This window comes from Euprymna scolopes, chromosome 2 (genome assembly GCF_053919585.1).
Source record: "Euprymna scolopes isolate OS-2025 chromosome 2, ASM5391958v1, whole genome shotgun sequence".
Lineage (NCBI taxonomy): Eukaryota > Metazoa > Mollusca > Cephalopoda > Sepiida > Sepiolidae > Euprymna > Euprymna scolopes.
The window spans coordinates 62,780,217-62,804,928 of record NC_136483.1 but is presented as its reverse complement, the minus strand read 5'-3'; the positions used below and the strand labels follow the sequence as shown (position 1 = coordinate 62,804,928).

General features: G+C 32.3%; 1 protein-coding gene and 1 pseudogene across 6 annotated transcripts in view; one reads left to right on the top strand and one right to left on the bottom strand.

Annotated features, from left to right (window-relative positions):
- Positions 1–24,712, top strand: part of LOC145291555 (protein kinase C iota type-like) — a 355,461-nt gene that overhangs the window by 38,739 nt on the left and 292,010 nt on the right. Inside the window, exon 1 of one of the 6 annotated variants that reach the window (XM_080137636.1) lies at positions 8,047–8,200. The exons of the other annotated variants lie outside the window; for them this stretch is intronic. Coding sequence (XP_079993762.1) covers positions 8,177–8,200 — 24 coding nt within the window. The 5' untranslated portion in view covers positions 8,047–8,176. Of the gene's footprint in view, positions 1–8,046; positions 8,201–24,712 lie in introns of those variants that run through there. 6 annotated transcript variants of the gene reach the window in all.
- On the bottom strand, positions 10,862–11,082 carry LOC145242995 (U2 spliceosomal RNA; annotated as a pseudogene).

Sequence of the window (24,712 nt, the reverse complement as noted above, 5' to 3'; positions counted from 1 at the left end):
GGACTAATATTTTTTCTTTGTATCTTTACCGATTATCTTGCCTATTTTGTCTCTTTTTAACAACGATAACAACAGCAACAAAAACAAAAAATTGGGAGGAGTTGAGGTCGTCTTTTATCGCCATTATGTTACTTTCATATAGGAAAGTGATCCCCCACTCTAAAAGCTTAAATATTAAAACAAAAAAACAAAACAAAACTTTTTTGCAACACAATTAGTAAGTATATGCCGAAAAAAAAAATTCCTTTTTTTTTTTTTTTTTTTTTTTTTAAAGAACCTTATTTAAAAGAATAATAAATTTGTATCAAAATTACCAAAATGATAATTATTTATATGAATACTTGTGGAAATTGATTGTTTTGTTTGCTATAGACTTGAGTGAAATGTTTATACAAAATTTTGGCTTTTAAGTAACAAATTTTATGAAGCGATAGCGGGCTGACAAAGAATATAGACTGATCTACAAATTAACAAAATGTACACACCACATGCGTTTTATATATCAAATATATACATTTAAGTTAATCTAATTTTCACAATCAGACCTGAATAGCAATCTGATATATTGCTGTTTGATTTGGGTCAGTTTTTTTTTTTTCGTCATTCTTCACTGTTATTGACACACACTATTTTCTATTTTTGACAGGTTCAAAAACCGGCTTCGAAACCTGTATCTTTTTCTCTTTGCAACCTCTTTTCCACAGAAGAGATGTTGCAAGTCTATCTCTGCTTTATCGTTAATTTCACAGCAAGTGTTCGACAGAGCTTCACTCCTGCAAAATATTTACAATAAGCACTCGTCTAGCTACAACCGCTGTCAACAATTTTCCCTACTCTCTGTGCCTAAAACTAAACACAAATTTCATAAACAAAGTTTCTTTTCTAAAACTACTCCCTATGTATCTCTATAGTGCCGTCCCCTTAAATAATCAAATTTTACCCAAGTTCCAATACTATTAATCATTACAGTGTTGTTCCACCTACCACTTTATACTTTTGAAAATAAATTTTTATGGAAATCGCTCCAGACAAGGCATAAAGCCAAGTGATGTAAGGAGCTAAAAATAAAAAAACAACAAAAACAGAATTTCAAGGAAAAACGACTTGCAAACGATAAGTGTTAGATGGAATAGATTCTGACCAAAAAAAAAAAACAGCAATTAGCCCCTCTTTGTCAGAAACATCGCTCCTGGAATGTGAGGACTAAAGGGCAACATAAGAGAAGCGAAAGTTATGCAGTTGCTGAAAGTAAACTCAAGATCCACTTTCTACTTTCCTTATTAATCCTTATCCTCGAGTGATCTTTGGCTTTGATAAGTGCTGACTCACATAATTTATTTCAATTCAGATTTTTTTTTTTTTTTATGATAATACTGTGGTTGCTTAGGTGTAATGTTTAAGTGGACACATTTTATCTTATTGATCTAAAGACACACAAGCTTAAACTATTCATACAAATATAGACGTTTCACCATTTTGTCTTCGTTAGAATAAACTTAAAAATATTTCTTACCATAACACTAGTAAGATACTTTTCCTCTTAATTTCCACTTAACTGAGCGTTTTCATTAGATGCTACAAGAGGCAAATTATTTTGAATGCTGTATTTTTAAGGCTATAAGAAACCTTGTGGTTTCTTTTGATGAACAACTAACTAGCAAGGAGACCCAACGTTTTTTGTTTTGTTTTTTTTACATGGTAGTAACCACTTATCAAGGCCTAGAAGCCACTTGGGGATAAGGGTTATTGTGTGTACAATAATCAATGGGATAATATTGCGTTAACCGTTAGTAATGGAGATTTGATAAAGTGTCTTACTTAAGGGGGCGGTTTATCAGGAATTTGTTTATGTTGGACTTGCCTGGGATTGAATGATCAACGAATATTTCACACTCCTATATTTCTGTCATCGAAATCGGTAAAATCGCTCATATTTCAATGAAATTGATTGTCTACTCTAGGTGGGGACCAATTGAGGTGCACCAGGAGGAATCTTGTGCCTTCTCGCAGTGACTTAATTCACAATACATTGTAATCTACATTGCACTGTAGAGAACCTACTGTTGATTTTATAAAATTACTTTTATGTATAATGGCTTGAATGAAATTTTAAACTCAAGTATCATGTTTCAGTTGTGCTCTAAACGAAAAAAATCATTTCAAAGAATATCAAAGAACTTACTGTTTATTTTATATGTCTAGCCTTTCTGCTTTTGTGGTAATAAAACTTCTCAAATGCACTTGTGAAATTAGGCTGTATAGGTGTTAACTTTGACCAAAGTTGCCTGTTCGCTCTTCTTTCATCAGATTTTTTCGATTATTGATTATCAACATTTCAATACAAAACCTAATAGCACTGCCAGATATATAAAGTATATTTTGTGGGGAATTTAAAAAAAATCGGTCCAGCCATTGCAGAATCTATAAGGAACGAACTCACATGCGCACACACATGCACACACAAAGTTCCTTTTATATAATAGTAGAGCTTAACAGCCGCCATCTTGAAATACAGATCTCCATTTGGTTATTTTCCTTTAGCTAAAGTGACTTCTTTGCTAACTATCAAAGATTCTTTTCTTTGGCAGATTTTTTTTGGGGGGTGATATTCTGAAAATCTAATATATAAAAGGCTATGTCTGTCTCCATATCTTCAAACTCTATCTCCTCCGAAACTAAAAGTTGTAGAGCGGCACTAGGGGGCCTCAAATGATGTGAGTTTTTACGGACCGTTCTTTTATGGATTTTTAGCTGGTTAAAATAGATTTTAATGGGTAAAGGTTAAAATAGATTTTAATGGGTAAAAAATGGGTAAAAATTGAAAAAATCGTTTTATATATTGTACATTTATCTTAGTTTATTTTTAATTTTTAATCAGTTCATATGTGTGTCATGTTTGTACAGTGGTAATATCACCAACTTTGAATGCTACAGTTTTGGTTTTGGTTTCGATTCTAGCTGATGGCACCCCAATTTTTAAATTTTTTTAAATCAAGACTATAATAATACATACAAAATCTGGACAAATGAAAATATATTCAAGCGTATTTTACGAACAGCCCTCCCCCCCTACCCCGCTAGTATAGGCTACAATAATTTCATTCATCACCTTTCTATGTTCATCTTCTAATGGTGGGTCTTAAGTAGATGTTTAGTAACACATTTTCTGTAAGTATCATATTCTGTAACAATGCAAAAAAAAAAAAAAGTTCCCTTTTTCAACTTGCCAAACAGGAAAGAGGGAGGGAGTTAAAATTTCAATACTAACAGGTAGGAGGGGGGGAGTTAAAATTTCAATACTAACATTTCAATACTAACTACAAATTTGAGGAAGGATATTTAAAAATTGTTAACTACTGAACGAAATGCAAAAATAAATGAAAGAACACTAATTAATACTAAAAGACTAAAAACTTGGACAGTCTGTTTGTTCAGAACCACTAACAGAAAGATTGTTTGCATCTAAAAATTTTATTGATAGGCATTAAACTTATATCTTAATAAAAGTAGTTAGGTATAGTTTGATAACAATTTTGGATACCCTTTTTCTTTTCTGTGATATGATATAGAGATGGCAGATGAAAGAATGAGGTACATCCAAAGCTGAAACACAAGTTTATAGTCAACTTCCAGATACCATAAATGAATATATATATATATATATATATATATATATATATATATATAATTTAATTATTAACAAAGCAAACAAATATAAAAAGGTCTCTGAATGTCTTAGATGAGAATTGTTTTCTCAATGACACTCAAGATGAGAACAGTAGTTTGAAGAATCCAAATAATAAAAGGATTTCATACGACCTCACTAAATTACTATGTGCTTCAGGATTAGGAAAACTAATAAACACAATCTTATATTTACTTTAAAAAAATAAAAACGGTATCTGTTTTCAATTTGGTGTGAATAAAACGGGGCCATTTATTTTAAGTGAAGTTGCTTAATGGCTGCTTTATCACTTGGCAATTACTGCATTGCATCGAATACTGTTTTGCATAATTAGTTGAAAATTTATTTACGGACTGTATCCTCATCCTTATAGTTCTTTCACAACAGTGTTACAGTCTGCAAATAAATCAATCAATCACTAAATATACAAATTACTCATCTCAAAGAATTCCAATAGTTGAAAACTGTTTTCCGTAAGAGATAAATTGTTTTCTGTGAGAGATAAAGTTGGAATTTACTTTGAGTAATGAGTATAATCAGCAACAAATAGTTGTACTTGAGTGAATGCTTTGTCAAGATATATACAGAAATATATGAACGGATACAGTTTTTTTTTTTTTTTTCGGGTGGAGTGGGGGGTTATTACTTGAATTGGGAGGGGCTTGAAGTATCAATCAGCGCAAAAAATTGTGACTAATTCTGTAAAAAAAAAAAAAAAAAAAAATGGAATTCCTGATAAGTTATCAGCAAATTTAATCAAGTTCATTTTAATCTTTTGTAAAACTTACGAATCTAGACACAAAATTTATATTTGACCAATGCTTTACCAAGGGTGATACAACAAGTTAAAAATATCGAGAGAGGATAGTCGTACGACGTACATAATTCTTTCTTTGTAGGAATACTTTTAAGTGTGATTTAAATCGGCGTTTCTTAACGTAGGCCTCAAGAATTTTGAATTAGGCCTGGAGTGAGTGCCAAGAAAAATACATGCGGATAAAAGGATGGCTTAATTGGATAACTGAGTGTGGGGGCATCCCATCTATTGCTCTTTGAAAAAGTAGTTCCGTTCTTATTTAGATTTCCCATCACTTGGTTGGTTGAAGCAGGTTTTTCTGCAGCAAATGATTTACTCGCACAAAGAAACGTCATCAATTACAGATTAAAAAGAAAGGAGACTTATATTTGAGGTTGAACCAAGATTTGGAAATTGAACTTGACTAGATGATAGACAATAGTAGTTTAGTTATTGACATTTATACTTTTTAAAAGCTGCCCATTTCTCTTCCTTGCAACTTCTTTCTTACAGAAGAGACGTAGCGATCCTGTCTCTGCTTTATCATTATTTTCATGGCTAGTGTTCATCTGAGCTCCAATCTATGGTTCCCCCTCACTAGACACTCTTTAACCCTTATCCTTGAGTGGCCTCTGGGCCTTGATAAGTGGTAACTCTTATGTAAAATAAATATATATATATAATAATGTGAAGGAAAGTTCATGTTCATACATATGTTATCACAAGGCTACGACAACAGCATATTCTTATTGTTTTGGCTCTAGAGAATATATATCTGACACAGTTAATCAACCAAGAACCACATCACTCTATATAAAAGCATATAAGATATCAACGGATACACACTCGAATCAAAACAATGAAAAGAATATGCTGTTGTCATAGCCTTAGGTATCACCTTTCACTCCGTTTTCAAAGATGGAATCACCCTAATTGATGAAGATGAAATGCAAATAAAGTAATTTTCAAAATTTCCTCTGATGTTGCTTTTGTGTTGGACGTGAAATTCTAACTTGAAATATTTATTTTTTTGCATTTGGGATCTATTCTGTCCAAAGCTGCTACAATATCATGAAGCTTGGATTCACTCTGGACATCCATAGAATAGGAATATATCACCTTTTTGGAAATAGACTTCCATAACCAGATATATTCTGAACCAACATTAGCCAGAGTATTTAGATAAGTATGTTTCAGCATCAAAAATGTTTGCGGATGTCGATGGATGAACGGAAACCCAATATTGCCATACTTAGTTCATGTCGGACAGCTATGTAAATATTTTTTAAGCATGACAGAAATATGCAACTGATGAGACAACTGCTGAATTTTCACGGGACATGCTAGTTTAATACAAATATGCAGATCAAATGGTAGGTGTGCAGAATAAGAACCATGCTATTGTCTAAATTTTCCAGGCAATTAATGCATTAGGTTGGTGAAAAAATGTTGCCTTTTGATATTAAACTATATATATAAAAACGATATTATTTTTGAACCAACCTAATAAAACACCAGAAGGTACCAAATTAAAATATCGTTTTTGTTTCAATAAAAAATAAGATATTATTTTTGTAATTGCGCAGATAATTCATTAACAAATGGAAACGATATTCTTTTTGTTATGAAGAAAATAAAAAGAACAATTATGAAACTTTAAGAGAATTAACATAAAAAAACACTCATTGTAAGGTAAGTTTCATGAATAAATGTCTGAATAACAGAAAACTAACAGCAAACAAAACAATTTTTTAATTTTATTTTGTTCAAATCAAGATATATTTTTTATATGATGAACCAATGATAACAAATGTTTTCTTAAATGACGTTAGCTTCTGTGATTGCATTGGCTCAGTGTTTCAACACCTTTCAGCGCTTTATGTAAACTGCCTGGAAAATTCCGACGATAGCACTGTCCTTATTATGTAACAAAGCACTGACGCTCATATGGCAGCTGTATGCAAATGACCGAGCCGTGTGTGAAGTGACATCACAGCAAGGAAAAAGATAATAAAAAGTACGTATGCACAGAATGATAATCACGATCACATTAGAGAGAGGACAGGAAAATATGTGCTAAACATGGTCGGACAGGAAAGTACCTGTAAATAAAAGCTGTTATTTAACTGGGGGGAAAAAAAGAAATAGTTTTTTTTTTCTTTTTCTTGTCTGTTGTCTCTTTGCGATGGAGTCTATAACGTGTTGGGTTCTTGCATGTTAACACGTGTGTAAACGTTACAATTCTGCATAAGTACCAATCAAATTCTAAATATTTCATCAGATAGCATAAATGTCACTGTAAATTAACATTTCTCGATTCATTTAGTTGATTCTAAAAACGATTTACGTTATAGTTATTTTTAATCTGATTAGTCAATTTTTATTGTGTTATATGCAAGTAAAAATGTTCCCTCTGGTCGCATATTTTGCTAATTAGCAAACATATGCAACAATGCTTCCCCCCCCTCCGGGAAGGAGGTACAACTTGGAAGGAAATTATTGTGACGAATGAACTACACTGCCCCCACGTCACTCAAAAGAGGAAGTAAATGCGGGATGGTTAAGAAAGTAATAGTATTATTTCGATTTTAGACAGATATCTATATTTACATCAGTTGAGGATGGTTGTATGAATATCGAAATAGTTTGGTTCTTCTTTAGAGATGTTTGTATGTTTCACTAGTCTGTTGTCATGCTTATCCATTATTCTATACATTAATATTCCGTTTTGTTTGAAATTTTTACTTATATATATGAAGAGTTGTTTAATTCTCTCCTACTGCAAGAACTCCGACACCAGAGTCGGAAAGTGGAATTGAGAAGTCAGCGTTCCCAAGGAGGGGCACTCTGACTTGCAAAAAGTGCCTCGACAGCCCTGTTAGGCATTCCCCGGTAAGGGTGCCTCAGGCGATTAGCTATAAATTAACCCCTTCTCAAAGAGAGAAGGCAAAGCCTGGGAGGATGGATCTCCTAGATCTGCTCAGAACTAAATTCCCACGGCAAAAGTGACAGGGACCGATCATTACAGGAATGGTCTAAAGTTATTTGTATGGCGATCTCATGCTTTTTAAATAATAGGCTTTCTACCACACTGTTTAATTTGTATTTGTGTTATGGAGTCTCACCAGTTTTAACTTTGCTTCAAAATGGAAATTTTAACTGTTTTGCATATGTATCTTATTTACATTATGTGTGTGCGTGAGAGAGAGTCCAATATGTATGGTTTTTGTATTTTTGTCTGATTTTTTTTAAGATTATCCCTGTTATCAAGCACTCTTGTCTCTCTCTCTCTCTCTCTCTCTCTCTCTCTCTCTCTCTCTCTCTCTCTCTCTCTCTCCCCCCTCCTCCACTTCGTCTAGATGTCTCTTCCTCTACCTATTGACTGTACCTGGAGTTTTACTTGTCTGTCTTGGCTCTCACGATTCTCTTTATTGCTCATTCATTGGTTGTTTTTTTTTTTTCACTTACAGTCTTGGACTTTCACACATTCTCACCTACACACACAAGCAAACATATGGTTGTATGTTCTGTCACTAATTCAGTGAATAGATTGTTTGGCCGTTACCTTTTTTTTTTTCTATATTTCCTCTTGTCCGACAATGGCTCTACACTTTACATAATATTCCAGACTGTTCTCGGTGCCAGACGACCAAACTGGCTATTTTCCATACTTGGGATGGTAAAAGTTACTCAACATGTCCTGCTTTCATCAAAGCAATGTAAGTCAGATTTGTGAATTTTAGAGTATAATTCTTAAAAACAATGGACAGGTCTTATTTTTGTTTGTAATTAGATTTTTCAATGAGAAGATAATTTTGAAAACAATTGAAGTGGATCAATGTATTTCGTTTTAATAGCTTTTTTAAAAATTTATTTTCAAGTTTTTGTTTTACATAAGTCCCTATTTATTTGCTTTCTCACGAGGGTAGTAACGAGGTTTATTTATATTATGAAGAAAATCCAGCTCCCTAAAAGGGGTACTGTATTGAGACGAAAATAAAAATTGCCTTCGTCTAGAAAGATTTTACTTACTGAAGACAGAAAAAATACTACACTTTGATCCTTACAGAAGTCATTTAGGACACTATATATTTGTAGTTTTAAAATTTTGCATGTATACACACACATACACACACACAATCTTAGCAGGGACACCCAGTGTTGCCTGTTAGGCAATGAGAACTATATGTATTCATGCTCCCAGCTTTGAACCCCATATTACTATTTTGTAGAATTCTTTAAATTTTTAAATAAAGGCATTACCTTTGCTGTTAATGGATGAACGAAGATCCTATGATATTAAAAATCCAAACCCAAAATTAATACCACCATTGGATTCCCTATAAATTTTTACTCGATCATGTGATCTTGGTATAGGACTTGGATTTCAGTTGCATCGCTAATTGGACACTAGCACGACTAGTGATTCCAAATGAAATCTAAAAAAAACTTGAATCTCTTTAAAAAATTAAACTGTTAAAGAAACTATTTGGAATTTAATTAACTTGTCGTCTTCTATAACCACAAAACAGAATTCTATTTATAATTTAATGCCACCAGAAAAATTAAAAAATTCTTTGAAAATGGTATATTACATTGAAAGTCACAGAAAAAAAAAAATTAATCATTTAATAAAATGTCATAACGTTATTTTATTTTTTAATTAGTTTTTTTTTTATTTATATATTCTTAGGAAAGAAAATTTTGCTGAAGTAGCAGCCTAGTGTTATTTACTTTTCCTTCTCGTGTCTAGGTTGCCGATTCAGATTTTGAAAGTGTCAAGAAAACAGCAATATTTGTTTTTGTATTCGGATGGCTGACTCCACTCCAAAATCGTAATGAATTTCTTTACTAAAATCTAATGCATTACTATTAAGCAAAAAAAAAAAAAAAAGGAAATATAATTGGTGCTTCTTACAGTAAATGATTCAAATTTTATGATATACAGACTATCTGGTTCTGTTTTTAGTAATTTACAGCAAGAACTCTTCTAACGCAAGAACTTTTTTTTCCTTTCATGTCCCTAGCCCCAGGAAGAATTTTCATGAAAAATTTCTTTCCAAAAACTTTCCATCCATAGGGCACATTACCATGGGATTACTTCCTTGCAGACAACAACATGGTCATCTTCAAATCCAATGTAAACAAATATTTGTCATAATTCATCCCCATAAGCTTATCTTTATTTATTCCAATCCTTTACACTCCTATCAAATATTCTATATTCTTCAAATCGACAATCCATTAATCTAGTTAACCTTTATTCTTCAATGACTGTTGGCCTTGATAAGCGATGACTCCTCAATTCCCTCCTCCTCCCCCCCAAAATAACTTTGTAGAAAAGTAATATTCTAAATTATGATAACTAGAGTAAAAAAAAATATCTATTTTCAATAATTTATAAATCGGTTTTTATGTATTTTTAATTTCACAAATCGCATTTATACACTCTGATGAAATAATCTTATATATATATACATCCTAATTATTAGCTAATGATTATGTGAGAAAATCCTTGCCAATAAATAGAACAAAAACTAAATAACCAATTAAAACCAGTTGGTCATTAGCTCTGTTAACAAGTTTCTTAGTGGTTCATCAAGCTTTGAGTTAATTATGAAGTTATTTGTGCTTTAAAATGCTTGGGTAGTTCTTCTCATTGTAAATCTTGTAATTTAAATGTAAAAAAGCTTTTGTAGTTACGGAATAATTACTACTACTCGGAACTTCCTGCTATGTAGATATGTATATGCGTCCTAAGCCTTTTTTTTTTTTTTCTTGGTCTTTAAAATATTTTATCATTGAATGTTATAATTTTACTTGAAAATCATTAATCCTGGAAAGCTACTTTTTTTTTAGTTGTAGTTTTTGTATTAAAAAAAATTAACCTCTTTACACTGTAATAAGTCTGTCATAGATTGAGAAAGTACTGAATGGATTTCAAGCAGACTTTACATGTATATAGCTGATGACTTGTGAAAATCATGATTTATCACATATAAAACGGATTGAAGTTGATGTTGAAGGTTATTAAAAGGCAAAAGTAAAATTTAATATGTCATTTCTTATAAAGTGAAATATAAATCAAAGATTTAAAAAAAAATATATGAAGACTTAAAAAAAATGAAGGCCTGAGATAGGATCAGAATTCATCTTGACTTTTGGATAATGTGAAGTCTGTTCACATCAAATGCTTCAGACAACATTTTTAAAATGTATAAGTATAGATATATTTTTTTAATGTTTACTGTTTGGTGTGACCTAGAATATAAAGATAAATATTTTATATTAGATTCTATCGTGATACTATGCTCAATGTTTGGGATAGAGCATTGTCCTTTGAAAATCAATGGATTAAAGGTCATTTTCATATTTTATTATATTGTTTAAATACTATATGATTATACCTATTTACTATGCCTCCCCACGGGACAGAGTTAGACACCAGGGTCGTTTTTTAACGTGGAGAAAAGGTACAAAAATAAAAATTGTCTCAGTCGTGAAGGATTTCTCCTCCACCGAAAGAGAACAAGAAATGGAAGTGCAGCATCTGAAGAACAGATACTACACTTTGATCTTGACCAAAAGGCCAAGAAACATGTAAAGTATGTGGTTTTGCATTTTTATTATTTCAACATTTCTTAGAATTGAAATGTTTTTTATATAGTTTTAAAGGTTGAATAATCTCCAAGACTATATATATGGCTACACAAATGATGTCTTGATCATGGATCTTTTAAAATCGCGAGTTTATTCGAATTAATGGTTCACTTCTTATATTCTTTTAACATTCTCCCTTCCTAATTCTATTAATTCATATATCCCTATAAATTTCTTCAGCTATTGTGTAACTCAATAATACTTGGAAAAGGATTATATATTTGAGCTTTATCCATTAATTCCTTTCATTCCATTTTCCTTCAGTTGAAGTTCTCAGAAATCAGAGCACCCCCTACCAGGGGCTAACACTTGAATTTCATGAGAACACTTGAATTTTATAAGATACATAGATATTCAAATGTTCCTTTAACGTTCTTTATCTCGTAGACACTGAATTAGTGAAGAAGTTGAGCAAATAATTTTCCTCTCTCAAATTGACAATTTTAATACATTATAGCACATCTTTCTTTTAGTCTTACTAAATATCAGGACAAGAATTCATCTAGTCTGATGGAGTATCCAGCTTTATGTTGCTACTTGAGGTAACATCATTTGGAGAAGTTGCACCATCCCTCGTAATAGCTTATGTGGGTTAGCTATACCAAGGAAATCTTATTTCGACTGCGAATAATGTTATTTTGAATTTGCTCGGTGGGGGAGCAAATAATTATACAGTGTTTACTTGTAGAGAAAATTATTCTCATGATAGTTTGTCCTGACTAACACTTGTACAAAGAGACTTTAGAAACTCGAGTAGGCATTCAAGTTATGAAAGGTAATGTTTGTAAATTTGATTAAATGCTAGATTCCCTAAGATCTGATGTAGTAATAATAATAACGGGACCTGTGGAAATTCCACAGGGGACTCATTCATATGTAATATATTGATGTTGGCATTCTGTAGATGTTCAGCGTAAATGGAGATGCTCTGATATTATTGTAGCTTTTTTGTTAAAACTGCAAAAATATTTATCTAAGCTAGCACGAACGCCTATCAAAGCCCGGTTGTAAAATATGTTTAAATATATTTTAATTCTTGCAGATTTCGTATATATTATTATAGAGTTAATGTTCTATCGATTTTTTTATTTATTTATTTATATATTTTTTTATATATATTATAAAGTTGCGATTTCAAAAATAAGAAAAATATATCCATATGACTTGGGTGTATTAGCTTGCATCGAAACCAATAAGCTTATGAAAAAATATGTATGTATATGTAACTGGAGTTCTTTCAGCCATAACCAAAACTTATGAATAATTCTTGGTAAAATTATTTATGGCAAGAAATGGAAGTGCATAACAATTAAATGACCCGGATGTAAGTGTGACACAGAAAATAACACACGCTATCGTATTATAATATAGATAATAAATTATTGCATATAATGTCCATCAATATGGCAAGATTTCAACATTTAGAGCCAAACGGTTGCATGGGAAACCATCTTTCACTGAAGAAACCATTGTGAACAGAGATGAGTTAGCTGAAAAAAAAAAAATCGACTAATCCTAATGGAATAGTTCAATTAAAAACCTAAGATTCAAACAACCGAATGTTTGATTAGAATCTAGCCGAAAACAACGGTGCTATGTTCATTCAGATGAACACAAACATTTGATGACTTCTAATATGATTATACACTTTTAAGTGAGTAAACATTTGGGTTTTGAATATTGGTTGGAAACTAATTGCCTTCAGAGTGAAATTGATTTATTGATATATTTTATCTTGTTTAAAAAAACAAACTGAATAAATGAAAATAAAATAAGATAAAAACCCCTCAAGATCATTATTAATCTTTAAATGGTTTGTTTTGATTTACTTTGCTTGTTATATCCAATCAATAACAATCGAAAAACTGATAAAATAAGAACTTCTCCATCAATAGTTTTGTTGGTGAAATCTTGTTCTGAATGCATTTTTAATGCAAATATGGAAGCAGTTATATATATTTTTCAAGTTGGAGATGGGGCATCCCGCCAGATGGCAAGTATTCACCCCCCGTCTCCTCATATATTTCAAATGAGATCTTTTTAAGATTCTAACCATCCTATTAAGTGCAATTTAAGTTTGAATTTCCCTTGCACTTGATATATAATACTAGCTGGACGCCTGGCATTGCTTGGTTGTACAGTAAGCTTAAACACGATATTTTAATTTATGCAGATTGCCTATGTATTATTACAGAATCCATCCTCTATTGAATATTATATATTACAAGTAATAATTTGCCTGGTGGACTAATATGTAAAAGCATTTTAAAAAAATAAGCGGCATTATCATTATTTTTTATTTATTTTTTTATCAAATTTCATCTGTTTGTTCCTATTTACAATGCCTCCCCACGGGACAGGGTCGTTTTTTAACGTGGAGAAAAGGAACAAAAATAAAAATTGTCTCAGTCGTGAAGGATTTCTCCTCCACTGACAGAATGGAGAAATGAGTTGTGACGATTTTAAATGGTACCTTGTTTTTATTATAAATTGAACTCATTAGTAGGGGGGGGGAGATGAGGTACACCCGGGCTTGAACACAGGATCATTGGATCTGCAGTTGAGTGCTCTACCACTGAGCTATGTTTACAGATGACAATAATTTATTTTTTTATAAGAAATCATTTGCTGAGACTTATCTCCCTTTGCCGGTGTAAGTAATTTTTTTTTTTTTTTTTATCTATAAGAACAAAATCCTATTTTTAGGATCGGATTTTTTTTATTTTCGATACTTATTGGATGAATTTCTGTACAAAACATATTTACGAACACTGCCAGACATATACTTTAGCTTGTGTAAAATTTGCAAAAGATAGACTCAGCCGTTTTGGAACCTATGAGGAAGGAACTCCTACACACACAATGATTTTTTTATATAATGATAGAGATATATATAATGTGTGTGTATTAAATACTTTTGTTTCATAATATTGTTTTATCAAACTCCTTGAAATAAAATCTATAGCAATAGTTAAAATAAAAAGCTGAATTAACTTTAAATAAGGCGTGTTTTGTTTTTCTCTCAACTGCAGTGATTGGTGAAATTTTAGAGTAGACTAACATCTTGAGCTTTGATATGGCAACTAATATAGAAGAATAGCTTCAAAATATCATCTGAAACGAGGCAAGTCTCTAAAAGCAAACTATTTATATTACTAGCCTGGATGCCCAGTGTTGCCTAGGTGTTTGGAGGTGTTGGTTGAGCAAAAAAAAAAATTGGTAGTAGGCAAACAGGCTCGAACCCGTGACGCTAAGGCAGACAAGAAAGTTAAAGAAAACCTGATGTCTTACCCCTACTTCATGACGCAACCGGAAGTTTGGAACGTTGAAATTAGTAAAATCATTCCAATTGCAAAAATGGCGACGCAAAAAACCCATCCTCTTTGTAGAAAAGTGCTCAGTTGAGGTGGAAAGGAATTAATATTTTTAACCAATTTTTCGATATTTGTCATCCGAAGGGTTGAGCTTCAAAACAATACCGATCTTGTGAAAATCCGTCGCCTCTAATCAAAGTTTTAGGCAGACATACATACATACATATATTTCAAACAGATGAGATTTATACAGGGTGACCCCCCCCCCAAAAAAAAAACGGGCTCCAACTCTAATTAGGTCCCTTTTCTTAGTGTTTTGTCTGAATGAAATGAAACTTCGGTCATAACTACACATCAAAACCCAAGGGTCTTTGGCCTTTTTTTCTCCGTTCTACAGCATATGTTCTAGATGGCCTCCATTTAGCTTTAGTTTTTTTGGGGGTCACCCTGTATTATAGATTAACGTGTTTTGAACTGCTTTTTCATGTAATTATTGCCATTTTCACCTTGTTATGGCCATTATACTCTCACTAGTGTAGACTCTGTCAAAAACGTTTTAGAATTGCATCAGAAATTCAGTTTTTAATATATAAATTATTTCTGATGACGTAAAGAAAGAAAAACAAAATTTACTACTACAGATTTTTTATTTAGAGTAAAGAATTTCTTTTTAAATTTCTAAATTTCAGATAGTATGGGTTGTTTGTCTGACTTGCTATTTGATTTCTTGTTTCTCCACATTAGTTTAAATAGTGTCGCCTAGAATCTATAAAAAGACATGTTTTTTTTTTAATCACTAACTTTTCTGTGATGGGAAGGATATATTTATATAAAAATATACAATAAATACATGTTGGTATTTAGAGTGAAAGATGGCTTTTCTTAGATACCTTTTGTTAATGATAATAACTTAAGTACAAGACAATCATACTGGACGTTAGGCTTATAAATACAAAAAATAATTCTAGATTGGTTTAGTGGATACATGGCATAGTTTATAAATATATGCCAATGGCATTCACCCTAGGCAGGATGAATCCACCTCCTCCAAAGGAGGAAGTGTCAAGGGAATATTAAAATCACCAACAGTCCCCCAGTTGCATGTATATCTTGGTCGGGGAAGATGAGGACATTAGGTTTTTACAGAGAGGTGTCTATATCCTCCTACATACAGCACTTAGTATTCACAAGTGGTAACGTGTTTGGTACTGATCAGGCTCAACATTGCTTAACTTCTTTGATCTAACGAGAACCAGTGTGTAAATGTGATTATGCTGTATCCTAGTTAAGAGATAACCTATAGTTAATTATGTCTCAAAGTTGTTAGTTCAATCCTGCTTTTAGACATCTAAAAAGATGTGGAATGCTCCAATCAAAATTTTGCAATAATATAACGATGTACGATCCCGATACCTTTTATAACGTTGTACCGATCCAGCACCATTCAATACGTTACCGATGTGACAGGTGTCCTTTGATCGTATCTTGTCTCGTTACAAGTTGGCCTGTTGATCGTCCTTACCCAATGTGTTTTCATGGAGGGACGCTTTTCCTCTCAATCGAATCATCTTTCTTCCATGTGTAGGGAGTCTCCGGGTACATCAATCACTCCACTGGTCCTTGTGGCTTGCTGAAAAATCAAGAGTCCTCACCACAACAAACAGAACTCCGGGTTATAACAGTAACAAACTATTTATTGTTTTCATTACTTCATAACAACTACTGTCTAATTTGAGGTGACTGACTATAGCAGTGAAACGATGTAAGACCAGACCAGTAAAGTCACAGAGTTCCCATTAACATTGGCTAGTTAACATAACATCAGGCCCTGAAGGGCTCCCCAAATCGGGAGCGCTGGACAAGCCCAGCCGTTCAGCTTGCTGACTAGGACTCCTCTGCTTAGAAATCCTTTTTCTAAATCTAACCCCTTTTTCCCCACCTCTCCTTCAGAGAGTGGTTACAAACACCTTTCTCTTAGAGCTTATCTCTACCAAACCTTAACCCCCATCTGCACTGAGGTTTTTACTTATTACCAATTAGGCATGATTAGTCACCCCAAGTCGAACAATGCTTGGCGGCGACCCCTGCCCTTGACCCCCATTCTTCATACCTATCAACAGAGGTTTTTAAAAACAACCTTTTCGTTAACAGATATATAACAGCCATGAGATAAAATAATTATCATTTGTCTTTTTTTCTTTCTGACAAAATCCCATAGACATTTCTGTTTAAACAACATCAAACCATCATCATGATCATTAGAATTCAGCCGTGCGAATTCCTCTGAATTCGTGTCGACTAGCAAGGTCACTCGGCATCGCCTGGTCCCCATCAGGTCACATCTCACCCCCTACCTGTTTTGTCCTTTACTTTGTAAATGACACCCGAGCCCCAACCAGACATCAACCCCCCCCTCTTCTGCCATCTCTTTCTCTATTTGAAAAACAAGACCATCTCTTTTGACACATAGATAATTCCAAATCTGTCTCCCTTTTTGAGGCAACACATCTGCTTTATGTCTAACAAGCTTACAATGACATCGGCAGCTGGTCCTATTTTCCTAGCTAAGGGTTTGCATCTCTCTGCACTCCTTAACCCCATACCGTCCGGTCAAACACCCCCTCTCACTGCAATATGCACCTCGCTGCATGCATGCATGACACCAAATAGTGTCATAATGAAAGATATATGAAAAAGGCCAAAGAGTATCTTTGAAACATTGAAAATGGCAAACAAAATCAGGAAAATTGTCTGAAACTTCTAAATAACAACAATACTTCATTAAATACTAAAGTGAAAGGGATTATCAGTACTCTGTAATTAATGTGAGTATTATTACTAGGGCTATGACAACAGCATATTGTTTTCCTTGTTTTGATTCTCAGGTATATATCCATTGATATTTTATGTTTTTATGTAGAGCGATGTGGTTCTCAGTTGATTAATTGTATCTGTGTCGTATATATACTCTAGAGTAAAAACAATGAAAAGAATATGCTGTTGTCCTAGCCCTAACTATTACTGTAAAAATTAGATTATTTTGTGTTTTGAATGTTTCTTTCTTTTTTTTTTATGTATTTATCATATAAAAATAACTTTGATAATTACACATGTATAAAATTTGAAATCCTTCAACATATTCTCGCGATAGATGTTCAAATTAAATGTATGTTATATGAATAGTTTATGTAACTTTTAAATAACAACAATGCTTCATTAAATACTAAACTGTTTACTGTTTGGAAAATTAAGAAAAAAAGTGAAAGGGATTGTCAGAACTTGGTAATTAATGTGACTATTATTACTGCAAGAATTAGACTTATGTGCTTTGAATGTTTTTTTTGTTTTTTTTTTTAATATTTTTTTTATGTATTTATCATGTAAACATAAGTTTGATAATTGCACATTTATTTTTCCCTCTCTAATTGTATAATATGTGAAATTCAGAAGAAAAGGATTGTCAATAGTTGGGAATTATGGTAGCTATTACTGCTAGAATAGGGTGTGCATAATTGGTCTAATGGATACCAGCACATGACAGATTATCGAATGAGATCTATCATTTTCAAGTACACACTGTCACATGATTAGTGGGAGCTGTCGGTGGTTTAGTGGTTAACATCACAAACTGACAATTTGGGTGTCCCAAGTTCGAATGCAATTCATTCCATAAAAATCACTTTCACTTAGGATGTTGGCAACCTTCACGTGATCCCTCCTATAATCCCTGATATCTTTCCATAAATAATTCTGACTAGAAAAATATCTGAGAAACTAATATTAACAATAGAATTTGGATTCATGCGACATAATAATAGTGTCACTGGTGACAGAACTTGTATCCTTAGATAATGAAATAGACGACCATTATTTACTATAGAAATACTGTGTTACTGATTGTGGGTGTTCATTATTGGTTTGACTATTGTATAGAGTCGAAATGTATAAGCTCTTGCTTCTAGGATTCCAAGAATCCCTACTTGAATTCCTGCAATTCCAAAATATAAGACTCCAACTCTAACTCCTGATTTTAAAGTCTTATGGTTGATTCTCTAGAGATAAAGAAAATATTAAACTCTAACTCTTAGAATTCTTATAACTCTTCCAAAATGTTCAATTCGTTCTCTGCAACCTTGCTGCGTAAACAGGATTATCAAAACCGAACGCCACATTTTCAACACGATTTAGTATTTTCTAGTTATACTATGCAGAATGTGTCTTAATGGATAAGTAACCAATAATTTTTCTCAAGGACTTTTTTTTTTTTGTGTATAATGTGTTTTAATTGCATTTGTAATTAAACATTATTTGTAGTTCTTCAATAACTTAGATACATTTTGGTTGGACAGTCATTTTTTTTTTCTCCAAAATGGCATTTTGGTTGACCGATCACATTGCAGTTTGAAATAGCATTTTTATTGTTAAACGAGTCTAGTAAATCTTTATAAAAAGGCACTGTCTGTGTCGCACTTTCATTTTGAATATCATTTTTAGACGGATCTGCACATCTCTGTAAGATGCTCTATTACTCCATTGCTATCTCATCATTAGCAATCACCAGTTTAACATCCATTTCACATACTGGCATGTGTGAGACGCTTTTTAGAAATGGACTTCCAAACTAATTTAGTTCTGGACAGGTTTTTCTCTCTTTCTCTCATGCCCATCCTTATCATTTCCTCTCATATTTTCTTTGGTCTTCCCTTCCAACTGACCCTGTTACCTCAACTGTTCTGCATTTACAAACGAATGAACTCGTATTCATTCTTTCAATCTGACCATACCAACAAAATCTGTTCTACACGCATCTCTCTACTGTCAACGTTTAATCTTCCTTTGAAAGCAACAGATCTAAGCCGGTCTTTAAGCCTCGCATTATATATCCATTGTATCATTCTCATATCATTTCTATCCAACGCTTATCGGCTAAGTTTCACTGCCATACATTATCACTGTCATAGAATTTTCATTGTAGATTGAATTGATGCATCTTAAAGGTACCCGTTCTTCATTTTAAAACTTTTCTTCCTCTAATGTAAAATGGATTTATTGCAGACTTTGGACAAGATAAATCGCTTGTTATTGATTTAAAAATGGATAAATAATAAATGTATGGAATTTCAGATCCCATGAATCTTGATTAGACACAAATTACTGGAATAAATCTATCTTAACGTTTGCTTGGGGACAAATTCCCAATAGCACTTGTTGCTTGTTGTGAATATATATAAATTGATATATAACTTTTCGTAAGCTAACATGAATTTTTAAGTATGAATCGTAAACGGTTTTCAATAGTTAAGTCTCTGGAGTCCATCTTTAATGACATTTTTTTTATTTAGTAGATGGCATTCCTGTTTGATCATATGATGACTGTTAACGCCGAGGCTGTGGAATCGATAAGAGCAAAATCATTGTTTTAGGAGTTGGACTATGCAAAAGTTCAGGAATTAGTCTTAGAGCTTGAACTACTGACTCCATAGCCGTTTTCATAGCGTATCACTTTTGTGAAATTAATTTTATTTGAATTTCGTTCAATAAAATTTTTTCATATAAATAAACGAATGATAACAATGAAATGTTTCCTTAAATTGGCTGCTGCAATTTCATTGAATCAGCATTTCAGTACCTTTTCATATTTTATGTAAAGTGTCCAGAAAATTCTGATAATAGTCCTTATTCTGTTTAAGTACCAGTTTTACTGACCAATCACTGATATTTTGTGCTCGATATAAGCAGATGCATTTCACTTATTCAGTCAATTAGTGCTGCTTCGCTTTCTGTTATAAACTCTCTCTTTGCGATAACTGGTGTTTATTGAAGGTGGTATTCATTAAAGACTTGTAGCTCCTGGTCCGTTCAACTGTTGACGTTAGTCAGAGGTTGGTTGACCTTTGTCTTTCTAGGCCCCGTTTACTGTCTGTCCTGTAGGCGTACAAGCAGTAATCTGTTTACTTTTGTAGTAAATGAAACTGGATCTAAGAATGTTTAATTCACACAACCTTGACAAACATATCCATCCTCTTTAAAACGAAAATGCTAGATTCAATTTTTGATTTTGAGTATCTTATTTTACCACAACAAAAACGGTTATATTGTTATTTATATTAAGATATAGTCAGAATACTATAACTTAAATAACGTATTTATATTAAGATATAGTCAGAATACTATAACTTAAATAAGACTTTTGCAACACCTGATAAATTTTTTTTTTTTTTCATATTACATATTTATTTATAACAAGCGGGGGGGGGTCTTTGCTTGATCGTAAAATACGTTTAAATGTATTGTAATTCATGTAGATTTCGTATTTATTATTACAGAACCAATTCTCTATTGAATATTATATTGTACCTAATATATATTACTAATTTCAAGATTTAAAAAATGACTTTAGTGCCATTAGCTAGAATCAAAACCAAACTATTTAACGCTCCAGCCACATTCCCTACTGTTTGAGCTGTCATCAGATAGATAAGAAAGATTTAAAATTAAACCATTTCAAGCTATGAATGAATTTCCGTATGCATAAAAGTAATAGAAATATATCGGCAAGTTGAAATGAACATTTTTACATTTCAACTTGCCGACCTATTTTTGTAGGTGTTATTTATCCATCCAAACAAAGATTTTACTTGTTATAAACCATCTTTGGTGTATGATTATTATTTTCTGTTAATCTCAGTGCTATATGATCAGTAGTTTAAAAGTTAAATATTTTCTCTCTCTCTCTCTCTCTCTCTCTCTCTCTCTCTCTCTCTCTCTCTCTCTCTCTCTCTCTCTCACACACACACACACTTAAATTAAATTAAATTAAATTAAATTGTGTTAAATATAAGCCCTAAATCCTCTTTTGTATTACATTCTTTCAGATTTGACCCAAAATGTTTGTTTTAAATATTTCAAAATGTAAAACGTAATAGGTATCTGTTGTAGTGGTGCAAGTTTTGAATCCCTTGTTGCTAGTGACTTGCAGGCCGGTAATAATCAGCACGAATACAATGGTATAGTTAACAAAAAAATTATTAGCAAAAGTTTGTTACAGAAGTACATTATCATGATTCTGTGGGCCATAACTGCCATAAATCACAATCTCATAACTAGGGCTCGGACAATAACATTATTTTCGTTGTTTTGACTCTCGAGTGTGTATATGTTGATATCTTATATGCTTTTATATGAAGTGATGTGGTTCTCGATTGATTGACTATGTTTGTGTTGGATATATACTCGAGAGTCAAAACAATGAAAAGGATATTCTGTTTCATAGCCCTACTCATAACATGCTAAATGTAACTATATTTATAGTATTTTGATAAGTCCATTATTTCTGAAATAGGTATATCAGCTTATTTAACTTTTACAAAAAATAAATAAATAAAAATAAACAATGATACAAAATTTATTTTGGTAGTACAATTAGTTACTGCATTATGACCGTTCCAAAGTTCATTGGAAAATTTACCTTCTTGTGTGCTTGTGTTGGTCCAGAAACCAATTTTCACAGCGTATGACTAAAATGCACGAGTAAAAAATACTTCCTTTTTGTAAAAAACGATTAATCATAATGGAAGAATTGAGATAAAGTTAGCTTAAACTTTGGAAAAAATTCCAGTATTTCTCCTAAAAACGTACAAAAATGACGTGGAAGTGTAAATTGATTGTTTATAAAAAGATTTATTTCAACAGCTAACACATTGAATCGTCATAATTCATAGCATTGTATAGAAATCAAGCTAGATATTTAAGTGCTTATCTAGATTTCCTCCTATATTAAAAAAACAAACTAAAAAAATGTACATGATGTACTAAATAAAAAAAAAAAGAAATGAAAATAGCATATTCCAAAAATCATACAAGGTGATCAAGTATTTTTTTTAAATAAGAAAATCAGATTTTATGAGTAACCGAAAAGTGACTGTCTTGTCTGCCATTTTAAAAACAATCTAAAAAAAAAAAAAAAAGGCATTAAGTAATAACTCAAAAATAATTCAAATTTGCGAGATTTATGTTGTAATGTCTACAAATTTCCATTAATTGCTTAAAAATGATTTTCTTTATAAAAATAAAACTACTTGATCAATTTACATAATTTTTGGAACATGATATTTTTGTTTCATCACGGATACATGAATCATTCAGATTTTTCTTTTAATTTGGTTTTTTAATATAGAGGAAATTCTGGACAAAAACCAATGTTTATTTTCTTTGCCTTTTGTTCAACCTTTATCAGATATTTTTTAAATAATTGAATTTATTTTTGTGAATTTTCAATTTCACACAACCACAAACAGGATTTTTGTTTAGGCAGATCTATTTTCTTGGTGTTTGTGAAAATGGTGAATATCTATTATTGGAGATTTAGTATCTGTCTGTCTGAAGCCGATATCATGCTATTGCTTCGATGATTATATTATGTTTCAATGCTCAATCCTAGGATACAATTTAAATAGTCTGAAGTACCTGTTCAAAAACAATAACCAGAACATCCGAAACGTCATGAAAGAAGTTGAATGCTTCAGTAAAATCTAATAAAATAAATAAATAGTTCCTTTTTTTTTTTACACGGTGGTCACCACTTATCAAGGCCCGGAAGCCACTCAGGAATAAGGGTTATTGCAAGTACAGTACGTTAGTGTGGAGATTTATTGAAGTGTTTACATTAGGAATTTGTTTATGTTGGACTTGAAGACATCCAGGTTGTAGTCAGGTGGGAAGCAGGCAGACGGAACAATGCCTCCCCACGGGACCGTTAGACACCAGTGTCGTTTTTTAATGCGGAGAAGAGTAACAAAAATAAAAATTGTCTCCGTCGTGAAGGATTTCTCCTCCATTGAAAGAGAACAAGAAATACTACACTTTGATCTTGGTTCGAAGGTCAACACTTCTGATTTTTATCTGACAATTTATTTCGGTATTAAATAACCCATTGATGGTTGATATGCCATAAAGAAACCTCCCAGGAATTACTTCCTCTTTTAAAGGGGGGGGGGTGTCACCAAGAAATAGTCACAATCAGTTGTTCATTACCAAACGCAACACTTAAATTACTAAAAAAAAAAAAAACTACATAAAGGTTAAAGACCAGCCAATAGTAGGTGCGAGATGGATAAATTCTGACCCAGAAAACAGCAATTCTTTCCCCTTTGCTATAGAATGTGAATGCTAAAGAACAAAATTAAAGAAGCAAGAGTTACAAGACTGCCAAAAATAAAGCCAAAGTCCATTTTCTATTCTCCTAATAATAATTGTACATCTATTCTATTCATCTTCAAATAATTTTCTATATATTTCGTAATTGTTTAAGATTCATTGTTCATAGTTTCTACAAGAAATTAATGTTTCAAAATTTTTACCTCTATAGTTAAAACCTTCACGTAAGAATGTTGACGCCATTTTTTCATAGTTTGCAAATAATTTCCCAAAGCTGGAACCAAATGCAACCATTTTGTATTCATTTTGAACAATATATATTTGCGATAACATCTTATTATATACACGATTTTTTATTTTATAGTCTTGGAACAGCAGTTCTTTCTTTTTATTGTTCAGTTTGGAAAGATGAATCGATCTTAAGAGATTGATCGTAAGGAGTCTATTTTAGAACTGTTTCCTTTTGTCTTCTCCATTCTACCCATCGTGTTACATCATCCACCCACCCTACCACTTTGTTCATTTAATAAATAATTACTATCAGAACATGGTCTTGGTCTTGTTATAATCGGTATAAAATTGGCTTGCTGGCCATGTGATATTTTTTTTTTGTATCAGGTACTTGCCAAATTTGTGGATATGGGTCTATTGGAGATGGGAGGGGGGATAAAGGCTAGTCTTAAATTTTTTTTTTTTTTTTTTTTTTTTTTTACTTGGGTCATCGCATATTATGGCTCAAGATCACTCTAGGATAAGGCTTATTTACTAGGGACAGTTAGACACCAGGGTCGTTTTTATAACATGGAGGAAAGGAACATTAATTAAAAATTGTCTCAGTCGTGAAGGATTTCTCCTTCACTGACAGAACAAGAAATTAAAGTTTAGCATCTGAAGAACAGATACTACATTTTGATATTGGCCCGAAGGCCAAGAAAATGAGTATTAGGTAGACAGTGAGATAACATTGATCAGTTATGGTGGAACTTAGGAAGTATAAAAGGACGGTTAAACAAGACCTTACATTAGACTTGGAAACGATCATGTTATAGTAAGCTGGGAAGCAGTTCCACAGTGTTGTGTTCTATAGATGGAAAGTTCTCG